The sequence below is a fragment of the Artibeus jamaicensis genome, unplaced genomic scaffold (genome assembly GCF_021234435.1).
Source record: "Artibeus jamaicensis isolate MK-2021 breed Jamaican fruit bat unplaced genomic scaffold, CSHL_Jam_final scaffold_2172, whole genome shotgun sequence".
NCBI classification, from domain to species: domain Eukaryota; kingdom Metazoa; phylum Chordata; class Mammalia; order Chiroptera; family Phyllostomidae; genus Artibeus; species Artibeus jamaicensis.
In genome coordinates this window covers 1,570,039-1,583,357 of record NW_026522031.1, presented here as the reverse complement: position 1 = coordinate 1,583,357, position 13,319 = coordinate 1,570,039, and the positions used below count along the sequence as shown (strand labels likewise).

Sequence of the window (13,319 nt, the reverse complement as noted above, 5' to 3'; positions counted from 1 at the left end):
TTGCATTTGGTTTTACATCTACAACAGATGGCTGTAGAATTTTGTTCTAGATTTTCAAACATCAGGCATAAAACCTGTCATGTAAAGACAGCCTTTGAGAGAATGGAAAGAATTAATGTGTAAGATAGTGGGCTGGTGACTATTTTGTTTTCGAGAGGGAAAGAAATGTGGTGAACATATATGAATAAATATTTAAAGAATTAACATATTCCATTTGTAGTAAAATGCCAACAGTTAGCTTTCAGTTTTAAACATTTGGCTAACTTTGTTTTGTAAGATCAAGTTTGTGTGAAGATAATTTAATGCAAACTTCTCCTTAGGATACCATGTCAAGACCGAAGAGCAGGACCTGAGTGCTTCTTCCTGGGTTAAACAATTTGGTACATCTTCCAGATTTAATCTTCAGGTATATGCAGGTTTGAAACATTAAAAGGAGATTTAGAATTGTCATTAACGTCATTAACTCTGGGTTTTTTTTGTTCGTTTGTTTTTTTAAACTGCAGCTAGTGACCAACTACTAGGTCTGGGAGGATAAAAAGCTACACTTAAATGCACATTTGAACAACTGTTCGTTTCCAGAGATTCTGATATAATGACTAATACAAAGAGCATGGATAGACCGTGATCTGGAAAAGAATAGTTTATTCAGGGAAGTAGTTAGACAGTACTGACTGCTGCACCTTTAGGTTATGTCCAGTTAGAATAAAGGGAAAGAAAAGTACCAGAGCCTCTCTTTGTAATCTCTGACATTGTTGCTTGAACACTTTTAGATGCTCCATTTCTTTGGGAATTTCAGGAAAGGGATAGATTCTCTTCCTGGAAAAATGGTCCTTATGAATGAATACTGACTTTTGCTGACATTTTCTCCTGATTTGTACCCCCCCCCCCCAGACCACTCACTGACTCCAAATGGGAACCCGGCTCTGAGAGAAGACACTTTGTGTCTTAGGGGCCCAGCAAACGGATGCTCATACCAAACAAAGTGAACCCAAACTAGCTTTTTAAAAAAGCAAAACTGGTACCAAGAGCACCAAGCAAGGAAAGCAAGGGGACCTTTTGCTGCAAACCTTGGAAAATGACAGCTAAAGAAAGAATCAAAATTTTCATGTGGCAGAGTGGGGTCCCCAAACCTCCTAGAACCCAAGCATACTCGGAGTAGTAGCATTACGGGTGTTTTTTTTTTTATTTTCTTCACTTGGCTTATCTATATTTTCTAAATACCACTTGCTTTTACAGTAAGAAAAAGAGCCAAGTTATTAAGACAAAGTTTTGTCAGTATAAGTTCTTTTCATAGAAAAACACGCTCCAGAGTCAAGTACGAAATCCCTTAACTGTTACAATTCAGTTACTCACTGTATGATTTTATAGTGCCTCATGGTAGCTGTGTGCAGTTCATAACTTCACTGTAGGGGTCAGTGTTAAAAGTAAGCTGGTACTTAACTCTAACTGTTGGTTTTATAGTTGTCTTTGGAAATAAACAGGTAGAAGATACACATAGGTAGGTTGTCGGTTCGATCCGCGTACTGGAGGCAAGCAGCTGGATCGCTGTTTCATGTACACGTGCTCTCTCTCTCTCTCTCTCTCATCAATAAACATATCTTTGGGTGAGGATTTAAAGAAAAAATAGGATAAATGACTGGCATGGTCACCTTAGAGACAAATATCTTTTGCTTTTAATGGAGAGAGATTTTAGAGGCATGTCGAGTCTTAACAGTTTCTTGACATGGGAGCATATTTGCAAGACTCATTTAGAGCAAGTCTGTGTTTAATGCTGTTTTTAAAGCTTTTTTGACCACCACAGAATTAGATACAGAAAATAAGGTTAAAAAAAGAATCAGAGTTATATTTTATATCACACACATAGTTAAAACTAGTTTTGTGAAACTTCACACCTGCAGTATGCTCTTTCTTTTCAAGTTTGCCTTTTCCTTTCTCTGCTTAATTATGGTCATGACCCTCTGTGTTGATTTCAAGACCCACCAATCAGTAGCATTGTTCGTTTGTTTCCTGACCATTCACTTAATAATCTGAAGAGACTGAAGGAAAAATTGTTATAGAAAAACAAGATTTAGGGCTCAGGATCTAGGGAATTTGTTTGTTTTTTTAGCAAACAATTTAAATACAGTAGAGAGAAACCTTGCAGAAGTAACCTCTGAAAAAGATAGTGCATGCCCTGGCTGGTTCAGTTGGAGCATCATCCCGTACACCACAAGGTGTGGTTTCCATCCCCAGTCAGGGCACATGCCTAGGTTTTGGGTTTGAGTCCGGGGCAGGGCGTATACGGGAGGCAGCCAATCAATGTTTCTCTCTCACATCGATGTGTGTGTGTGTGTGTGTGTGTGTGTGTGTGTGTGTGTGTCCCTTCCTCTCCAGTCAATGAAATCATGTCCTTGGGTGAGGATTAAAAAAAAAAAGATCGTGCGTTACATCATGAGAGATGTACGGGAGCTGTGACATGCTGAGGAAGCAGTAGGTCTGCACCTCCTGCCTGGGCTTCCCTCCACAGCGCAGGCTCCCTGAGATCAGGATGGCTTGTTGAAATGTTCATGTTCTCTCCCCACTCCTTTCTCCTCTCTTTCTTTTCTCTGCTCCCCCCCCCACTTCCGTTCATATATAAGTCTTGCTTCTTGACTTACGTTATGATGCAACTTCAAGACTTGAGTCTTTCAGAGCTGTTAGGTTTTGGAATGAGATGGCCATCATGAAGGGTAGTCTTTTGTGCTACTACATATTTAAAAAAAAACAAAGTTCAGTAGTCTGTTTTTTTTCTTTTTGGCGTGGTCATGCATAGAGAGGTTAAATACTTCACTGGTCTTAAAGGAACCCTAATAATTCAGCCTTGTTTCAATTCTTTAGGATCTAAATAGAGGCCAGAAATGCATCAAAAAGGAAGGTTCATCAGAAGTCAGCCAGAAGGTACAAAGTAGGAATTCTGTGGACAGCAGTGGCTCAGGCCCTCAGAATGGGAAGTATACGCAGAATTCCAGCTTGGTGTCGGGGGCATGCCAGATAAGTGATGGCAGCAGAAGCCCGGAAAGGCCAGCTGGTGAAACTTCCTTTTCAGTGCCCCTTCACCCCACCAAGAGACCTGCATCAAACCCACCGCCTATCAGCAACCAGGCAACAAAAGGTAACTTTTACACATTTGTAGGTTAAGTTTAATTCTGACCGTGTGTGATGGTGATTGTGGCAGTTCAGACCGAGGTAGCATCTGCACTCAGGTTGCTCACAGCCTGACGCACTGTGGACACCGCAGTGACGACGGGGTATACAGGTGTCTGCGAGGACGGCAGACTACTGAGTCACCCAAGGATCGCGAATGGCTTTCGGGAGGAGGAGGTGGATCCTGAGAAAGATAGTAAAGGGTTAGCCATGCAGAGCTGGGGGAGGCGACATGATAGTGTCGGAGGAAAGGAAATAGTAAGACCCACGGCAGGAAGGGGAGAAACAGCACTTCAGTCTGGTTCACACTGCCGAGGCCCAGAGTGCTACGGGTGCTGCAGAGATGGGTGGGGGTCAGACTGAGAGGACCGTGGACGTCCTGTAAGGGAGGTGGACCTTATCCCTCCCGTGAAGAGACCGCGGGGTTTAAGCAGTGGAGTTCCAGGAGTGTGGCGTGGCCCATCCAGAACACGTGAGAGACTTGCTTACCACACAGCCCCCCTTTGAGTCTTCCGGGTCTTGGGGGTCCAGTATAACTTTATCATTATTTAGACGATTGTTGGTGTTTTGTAGGTAAACGTCCAAAAAAAGGAATGGCGACAGCCAAACAACGGCTTGGGAAGATCCTTAAGTTGAACAGAAATGGCCATGCACGTTTTTTTGTGTGACGGAGCTGCTGTGGGGGCCACTCCTCCGTTTGGAGACCAGTCTCGGGGGTGCGGGGGCCTGGAGCTTCCGCCGCGCATGCCCGGTAGAGAACACTGCCCGAAGAACAAGACGAATCTGATGCTGCGTTTTCACTGTGCCACACCCGCTCAGCAATAACCGTTTCGGACCTGGGGGGGGGAGAGGAAGAAGGAGGGTAGAACCTTCAAAGGAGACCTTGAACTGAAAAGGGTCTCTCGTCAGGGCTTGAATTTCATTTCGTTGTTGGTAGTATCTTGATTTATTTTCAGTGGTAGGGTAAAGAACTGTCAATAATTTATTTAACAGATTTTTTTTAAAGTTAACAGCTTTTAAATTCTTTCTTTTTTAAAGCTATTTATTTGGAAGATTTCTGGAGAAATATCTCACTAATTTAGATTTAAGAATGTGAAGGTTTTTAAATTATTTTTGATAGTATGGATGTTACATGTGGGGAAGAGCCACAGTAACAGTAACTAGTCTAGACTCTTAAATTTGATATTCAGGTTAAAGTCTTAAACAGGGATTTGATGCATTAATTATTTTAAATTAAGATGTATATGAAAATCATTTTATTTTATATATTTCATGTTTTTTATAAGCTATTAGCTTCGCTTTTGCTAACATCCAAGGTGCATACTGTTATCCAGGTCGATATGGTCCCGCCTCCCCCTCTGCACTCCGGACGCTTGTGACGACACAAGACTCTTCTCTTCGCAGGGAAACACTTTCACAGCCAGCGTGTAAGAGCTGTGTAAAAAAAACCCCACATTTCTCATCTCGTCGGACGTTGCAGTTTTTTTCTAAATATCAAAAAGGCTTCTTGCATTTCCATTTTTGCTGATGATCTGGGTCCCAAAGAGAACAGCTTTAATATCTTTCTCCCGTTTGTGGGGAAAGTATTCTAAGTTTGGTTAAACTGTCATATTTATAGTTTTTCAAATGCATTTGTAACTACAGAGGGCCTTCTTCATACCGCTGGTGTTGGGGGGCAGGACCAACACTTGCCACAAAGGTTATATTTTATGACACGTTTATCCTGTGTACCTAATTTGTTGGAAGATAAGATTTGACTTAGTCTATTCAACTCTGCATAATAGGCCCTAATATAATAGGCCTATATTATATGAATTGTGTAGAAGCAAGCAGTTGGAGTAGATCTTTTGGGGTGTATGTGTGTGTGTTTGTGTGTTCGTTTAGTTTATTTCTTAACCTTCTAAAGAATTATTTAAGACATGGATTTGGAGTAACATGGGTGCTTCTTGCAGTTCCTTCTTTCTGTCCTAACTCAGCTCGTGCATATTGAGTTCAGTGGGTGACCTTGGAAGTTTCCACGGATCTCCTTTGTGCACAATTTTTACTAAATGTCAGTTGGTGATGATGGCGAATATTTTTCTTTTCCCCTCACATGGCTTAAAAATAAGTGATTTCAGGGGATGGGGCAGAAGGTGGAGATATTGCCGATTCTGACAATAGAGCATTATACAAGTTCCTACAAAGAAAATATAGGCAAGTAAGATCAAATTTATTTTTATGGAGAATAAATATGGCCATATTATGGATATTTTTTTTTAGTCAGCAAGTAGCAGGACTTTCTCTTCTATATTAAATATCATTTGTAGTGTTAAGGGGAAAAAACTATAGCATCATTTTTCACAATTGCATTCAAACGTGTACTTTCAAAGAGATATTTCTTCTTCCGTCTTCATTCCAATATTTCATGGAATAAATATGAAATAGCCTTTTTGGTCCAAGCGACTGGATCCAAGTCTGGGTCCTGTCTGGGCATCAGGAATAATTTTTACAGAAATCCTAGCTGTCTGAGCGCGGCCCACCTAAACTCTCCGCACTGTGCAGAAACTGGTCAGAGGTGGGCGCAGTCTGCTGTTTTGGTGACTGGGTCTCACAATGGCAGAATTTGGGTTTGACTGATTCTCCCACCTCCCCCCACACAGTCTGTTACTGTGACGTTTTGGTTTTCTGTAGACACCATTTGTGTGTTTATAGAATATGTTTTTGTTTTGGTTTAGGAAATAAGAGCTATAATTTATTTTTCAGTCAGATGGTGATCTGGGTTCATTTTTTGTGTTCTTTACATTTTTTCACAGGTATCAGTGTTTTTAACTACCTGATTTTTTCTCCATCCATAAAAATGAAAAGAAACCCATTTATTTTTATGAGTTAAAATTGTGGCCAGTGTTCACCTGCTGTACTCAGGCCAGTAAATACTAATTTTAAGTAGACAGTCTGCGGAACCTCTAAGTAAGGGTGCTGTGGATTCATTTTTGGAAATTTTAGCCCATTAACTAAGTTTTTTAAAAAAGCTTTCAGTAAGGTAATAAAAATAACCACTAAAACAAAAGAATACATGTATCCTTTTCTGAATTGGGAAAAACTCAGTCCCCACTGTCAGCCCTTGACACTGTCTCACCCAGCATTAACTCAGACCTGCTCCCTGCTGTGTCACTGGTTTCCGCAGCAGTTGGGGGCCGAGGCGGCCTTAACCGAGGTCCAGTGACTTCCCTGGTCTCCTAAAGTTACCAGCTCTGGTGCATCCCTTTATCTCGTGGGAATGACTGACCCTTGAGGTTCGTGCCGCCAGTACCTGGACTGGACAGCTTCTGTCTTTCCCTCGGTCTCATTTCCGAACAATACTACTGCACAGATACGGTACTGCCGCTTAGCAAGGCAGCAGTGGCGGCATTTAGCTAGTTATAAGCAAATACAAATATGTCAAACAATTATGATTTAATGTATGCCATTTGAATTGTAATAGAACATAATCATTTTCCTGTATTGATTCCAATAAGCAACTTTTGTTAACCTACTTACTATCCACTGTACTGTAATTTACAATGTCACATAAGATAATGCTCCAGTATTGATTAATGATGTAAACAGTACAAAGCTATTAATGAATTGTAATAGTTTAGTATCCTAGAAATGCAGTGAACTTCATAAGCATCAGTTACTTTTTAAAGCGTACAAAACTGAAAATTCTGACTGAAATCATCTTATAAACTTAGAAAACAAGCCCACCTTTATTACTATTTAAATACTTACCTTGAATACTGTTCTGTTTTATAATAATTCCGATTATTGCCTTTTTAATGAACTCTACTGTATTTATTCTTATGAGATGCGCAGGTATTTATCAAACACCTACTTTGTGCCCAGCACTACTTAGTACTGTAGGGAAATGTCAAGTTGAAGTGTGGTCTCTGCCCTTGCAGGTGTCTTCTCCAGGAAATAGGCAGTATTATTTTAACTTCTAAGTGAACTTAAGCAAAAAGAGGGCCCATTCATTTTTAGAAAGCATAACTTTATTAGTTTCAACTGAGATATACTGTGCTATATAGAAGTGGAAGTAAAATTTTTTTAATTTTTAAAATTTAAAGAACAACTTAAAGGTTAATAATTTAATGTTGGCAATAGAGAGTCATGGCTGAGCCTGGAAGGGAACAGAAGACCTGGATTTTAGTCTAAGTTCTGCCATTTTTATATCAGCTGTGTGACCTTGAATAAGTCACTTACTCTTTCTGAGTCTTAGTTTTCTCATTTGTTATTTTGGATAAAAGTGCAGTTAAGAAAAACATAGAAAAGCATTCCTTAATCTATTAACACTTCATACCTGCAGTTAATGTATCATTATTTAAATTACAACTGATAAAATTAACAAATGCACGTTTATATGCATTTTTAATTAAAACTGTTACTTCTCATAAAATTTGTTTTATATCAAATATATGCCCAGAGCATGCTACCTAAAAAAATCTGAAGAATCTCTAACAAGGTGCTGAACTATTATCAAAATTAGTGCTTGAAGTGAAAGAAAAGTGAAATAGTTTATAGATAAGAGTGATAATGTTTGTCCTCAATTAAGTAATCTTTATCCTCAAGTGATCATTAAGATGACTTAAGATAATTAAAAGACAGTTTTAGGTTTTTCTCAAAGAGGAATTAGGATGGTTCTGCTCCACAGAGTCTGCTTAGTCTTCAGGCACTAGATAAAGGTAGAATGAGCTGGGGAATTAAAATGATTTAGCAACAACCCATGGACAAGGTGGGGGTAAAACAAGGTGGATGCAGAGATGGGAATGGACAAAGACAGTTCAGTTTGGCCAACCAGCGTGGCTTGCTGGGCGGAGAGAGAAACCGCTGCGGTAGCGCAGGAAAGGAGACAGGAACGGGACATCCTCCAAGGGATGGTTCTTTTCACTTTTCTTAAGAGATGCTTTCTGTAGTGACAGGACGTTCCCCAAAGAGTGCGTGAAAAACTGCACGGCCAGTGTACCACTGCCAGGAGTAACCATTGCAGTGGATCAGCATTTTATGATTGCACATTGAGGTAAAAGCTTAATAATATCAGTCTGAAAAATCTTCCAAAATTCACTTTTCTCATGAAGTTTTAAGCTAATTGCTCCCTCCAAAAAGAGAAGCTAAAGATCACTAGTCGTTTGCAGATGCTCTAATAGGAACCTTCATCTAAAGTAACCTTGAGAAGGCTGAGCATCAGATCATTAGGGAAAAGTGTGTTGCTGGTAAATAAGAGATGAAACCCGGATGGGGCGGTGATTTGCCTGGGGTCACAGTGGATCCTAGACCTCTGGTTCCTCGCTTCCTGCCACAGCCCCTGGTCTGTGGCGCGGTGATGCTCTTCTCTCCTGCGGTGCATGATGTTGCTGTGCTTACTAGAAGCCAGGTGGAAAGAAAGGAAAGGAAATATACTCACTACATTGCTGTTGGACTAAAGTAATTTTCCTACTGTAGCCTTACTAAAAACCCTGCTCTTATTTTATTTTATTCCTCAGTCAGTGAGCACCATGCCATAAAAGTCAAATATTTTATATCCCTGACATAAGCAGAATTTTAAAAATGAAAGTCACAAAGAAGCAAATGCCTATTTCCAAAGCAGTTAGCTTGTCGTGTTTGACTGTGGTTTTCTTGTTTAATACTGTGTTTCCTCTCTGATGGACAGAGGGAAATAGTACTCCTTTGCCTGTGCAGAGTCTTCTTACTCACCCTCGGTGCCCTGTCTAGTGTCCTGAAGCTTTGTCTTAACAAGTGCAACATCCAAGTTTTTGTTAAATCCCTTTTGAAACTATATTCAGTGATTCTTCCAACAAGCCGATCTGTTCTGCACTATTTCACTACTAAACCCTGGCTACCACGTAGCCCTTGACCTCCAAGTAGCTTACCTATGCAAGACCAGTGACATTCTGAACTCACCTTCCCTTATTTCAGAAAGCAGTCCTCAGTGGAACTTAACCATACAGATAAATCTTTCCTCCACTCAGTTTTAGTTTGGCCATTTCCTTTTCAAAATGTCAGCTATTTTCCCCTAATATTTTTCACCAAAACAATGATCATAAGTGCTGGAATATATAATACTTTGCAGGAATAAAATAACCTGGACATACTCATATTTCTGTGGTTGATTTTGGTTGGTAACAGTTATCAGCATTAAGTGGAATATGTAATGAGGAATTCATTCTTTGCCTAGAGTCATTTCTTCCCCCCGGAAGATTCTTAAGTAGCCTCTTATTTTCACAAAGCACGCCTATAACTTCCACATTATAGTCAGGGACCTGAGGGGCCACTTGCTACGTGAACCCCGAGGTTATTTTATCTTGCAAAAGAAACCTAAACCAAACTAAGGGCCTTACATTTATGGTTAGACTGAATCAAAATCTATAACCTCAGTTTTTCCAAAACAGCTCCTGACTGCACACGCAGGTCATGCGGTCGTCAGGTAAGAAATAGCACTGATCAGGAAATGCACGCGCAGCTTCGCAGACTGTATTTCCTTCCCAAAAGACTTTTCTACTTTTACTATAAATTAAGCCATAACAGTTTCATGCTGTGGAAAGAGGGTGAAAGGTTCATTTGAAGAGATTATATAATAGCGATTTTCACATTTACTGTGAAATGTCTAACTTTGCCAGTGCTTCAGCAGGTTTTTTTTGGGGGGGGATGGGGGTAGAGGGAGGTGATATGGTGGGGTAGTACTGATTTTAGGGGTTCCCAATCTGTGACATTTGAAAAGGGGACAGTTGTCAGCTATGGTATTTATTAGTTTTGTAGTGATGTTGCTAGCCTGACCGACTTTCCTTAACTGATTTTCGATGCCCATGGTCCATGGTGACTGTTACCCTCTCTTATTTGGGGTATCTGCAGAGTCGTGTCTTGTCTGTTTGTGTAGGCAGTCCGTGTGTGTGCACACGCGTGTCCTTTGAATACAGAAGCACACCGTGTGACTACAGAGTGGGGTGTGGCTGGGATGCTGAAGCTTTAAGGGCATTTTTTTCAATTCGTAACAGTATTTCCCATCTTTTGCCTGCAGGCAGGGAAAGTGTACAGTATTTATTTTGCTTCTGTTTTAAATTTGTAAGTCTTTAAATAGCTTACATTGGTTATTAGAGGGGAGGACAAGTGACCTGTTTAAAGTTGTATTTGGTATTCTTACTTTCCAATTTCTGTATTTTAAAATATTGAAATTAAAATTGTATTACTTCTGTTTTGATTTTTTTAGCGCTTGGTGTATTTTTGGCTCATTTTGTTTGAAAATATAAATGTTGAAAATTGTATAAAATGTGTCTTTGAAAGAAAAAAAATTGAATTCTATATCCAATCCTGACTTTCTGTTCCCTTTTTCTATTTATTGAACACGGGAGGATTATTGGAGTGTGTAAAAAGCTGTATCAAACTTAGGCTCCTTATTATTTCTGAAGATTTAAATGTGAAAAGTAATGTGTCATTTTGTTAGATGTATTGCTGGAGAAGCCATTGGTGAAGGAGAAGGAAGACAAAGGGGTCATTAGCAGGATGAGGCTATGTTGTGGCCGGCAGGTGCCACTGGAGGACGTGTAAGAGCTTTTGTTGTCCCCAGCCTGGGCACCCCACAAATATTTGCTCAGCACCTACCTGCAATGCACCAGGCATTCTAGCACTGGGGCTGCAGGAGTAAGCAAGACAAAGCCCCAGTCCGCAGGAGTGTGGGCTATCGGTGAAACGCCCGGGAGAACGAGGCATGCCGTGACCTGGCTGCCCAGGGCAAGTGGGAGTGGAAGTGCAAGTTCAGTAAGATGAGTTCATTGTGGACATAGTGCTTTCTCGGGGTCTAGAGTTAGGTCTGGGACACGCTGAGGGGGGTGAGGCCTTGCCTTGGGCCCATGAGTGATAGAGGAGGGAGGAGCACTGGAGCCAGCATTCAGGGCGGAAGAGGAGCTTGGGAGCGGGCAGGGAATGGGTGCAGGGTCTGCTCTGGACAAGAAGCCCGAATGCAGATGGATGGAAACCAAGGCAACTGAAGGACCAACGCCTCTGTTCTTCCTGTATACTAATACCTGCAGAAGAGTAGGTGGTCCAGAGTGCACCCACTGAACTGCACCTCAGCAGCTGCTCACACCTCTTTCTTCCTGGCCTGCTTTATTCCAGCCGATTGAACACTAAACCCAAACAAATCTGTTCTTTTGTAAAAATCCACATGCCACCTGTGGCCCTTTTGGGATGTTAGCCCTTCATCATCAGGCTCATCTGTAAGGAATTGATTTGCAGGACCTACACTCCTTAGACCTGAGCCTGACCTTTGTGTTTTTGCCAGGCAGTGAGACTGTGGAACATGGGGTGCCAGACACCCCTCGTTGTAGAGTTGGAAGAATTGGGTGCTTTACTGCAGGCAGGCTTTTGAATAGGAACCCTCATTATCTTTATTTTCCATTTGAGTACTTACTGTTGACATGGTATATTTTCATTTCTTCCTCACAACCTGACAAGGTAGGTAACTACCCATCCTGCAGGTGGAACTGAGGCCAGAGACAATAAATAAAGTATCCAGCTTCACACTAATTAGCAAATAAGTAGAACTAAGATTTCAATAAAAAGTCTAAAGGCCATGTTATTTGAGTTGTTTTTCTCTCATTTTTAATTGTGTTATATCTTCAGTTATGAAAAAGGAATAGATGGGCCCTGGCTGGTGTAGCTCAGTGGACTGAGCGTGGGCTGTGAACCAAAGGGTCGCCAGTTTGATTCCCAGTCAGGGCACACGCCTGGGTTGCAGGCCAGGTTCCCGGTGGGGGCCACGTGAGAGGCAACCACACATTGATGTTTCTCTGACTCTCTTTCTCCTTCCCTTCCCCTCTCTCTAAAAATAAATAAATAAAATATTTAAAAAAATTTTTTAAAGGAATACATGGTCCTTAGGAATGGTTTATAGTCTAAAAATTTACTTGCAGGCATTCATTTTGGATTGAAATTCTGTCAACAACCAAAGTTTGAATGTGTCCTTTTTCCAGGGGCTGGGCACATAATGAAAAATGCCGTTTATCTTCTAGGATCCCACCGTCTAATGAAGAACTAGCTATAAACGAGAGACACGGGATACTGTTAGAATACGTGAACCTATCGTGAATTCCTGAAGTCGCGGAGCTAGGCCATGGCTCGAGCACCCCTTCCACTGGCCTTGGCCCTGGCCCTGGCCCTGTGGGACAATGTAGCTACTCTACCACTGCCCTTCCCACACTGCAGCCTCTCATGCCATCACTTTCTGCCCCATGGCTCTTGTAAATGAAGCAACCTAGATAAGGAAGGAGAAAATCCTCACCCCCAAGCTCATTTTCTCTCTCCCCCTCTCCCTTCCTCTCTGACAATGGGATGGGATGGGGAGGGGTTGGAAGGGACGGGGTAAAAGATAAAAGCAGAACAATGAGCAAAGAAGCCTGTACAATTTTAGAATTCCATTTTATGTCAACTATTAAGATCTGTAGAAACTCATCAACATAGAGTTTTGAAATTTCTTTACAATAAGAAATGCTAGATAGGTTTTTGTTTAATGACCTAAATTATGTGATTTATATAGCTCCCTTAGAAGGTAAAACCTAAACCGTTACTGTAATTGCTTTGTAAACTTTATATAGGTGTGCTTGCTTTAATACAGAATATAGCAATGGTTAATCTATAAAACTACAAAACAGATTAATTAGGTGGCACCTAATTATGAAAGGATATTTATACCTAAAGTAAAGAAAAAGGTGCTTCCTAAGTCGCTTGATTCCACCGAGCTGTATTTTCAGAGCTATAAAGCAGGACCCTTCATGGGTGTTCTTGGCCTGTTGCAATTCCTGGGCTATGGGATGTGCAGGGAAGGACTTGCTCAGGGGTTCGCCCAGGATGCAGCCTTTAATAGTCTGCAATAACTACCAGCAGCGATTCTCCCAAAGTCTGAGTCACTACCAGTCAAGAATAAGAGTGCCAGTCAATTACCATATTGGAGGTGGGGGAGGAAGGCCCTCCAGGCCCCAATGGAGTTGTGCCTCCCACTGTCAACTACTATGTGACCCCGGTGCATATTGGGGGTGGGGGATGACTGGCGCCCTCCAGGCCCCAATGGAGTTGTGCCTCCCAACCCTGCAGCAGTGCTGGGCCACCTGGCATAGGCTGCCTGTCTCTGGTCGTGCCCTCCACACACTTCTGGA

At 41.4% G+C, this 13,319-nt stretch overlaps 1 protein-coding gene across 1 annotated transcript in view; it reads left to right on the top strand.

The window, feature by feature from the left end:
- KDM7A (lysine demethylase 7A) overlaps positions 1-10,369 on the top strand; it is a 74,503-nt gene extending 64,134 nt beyond the window's left edge. The window contains exons 18-20 of the mRNA XM_037138777.2: positions 321-406; positions 2,857-3,130; positions 3,736-10,369. Of these exons, the coding sequence (XP_036994672.2) occupies positions 321-406; positions 2,857-3,130; positions 3,736-3,830 (455 nt within the window). The 3' untranslated portion in view covers positions 3,831-10,369. The remainder of the gene's footprint in view (positions 1-320; positions 407-2,856; positions 3,131-3,735) is intronic.
- The last annotated feature ends 2,950 nt before the right edge of the window (positions 10,370-13,319 follow it).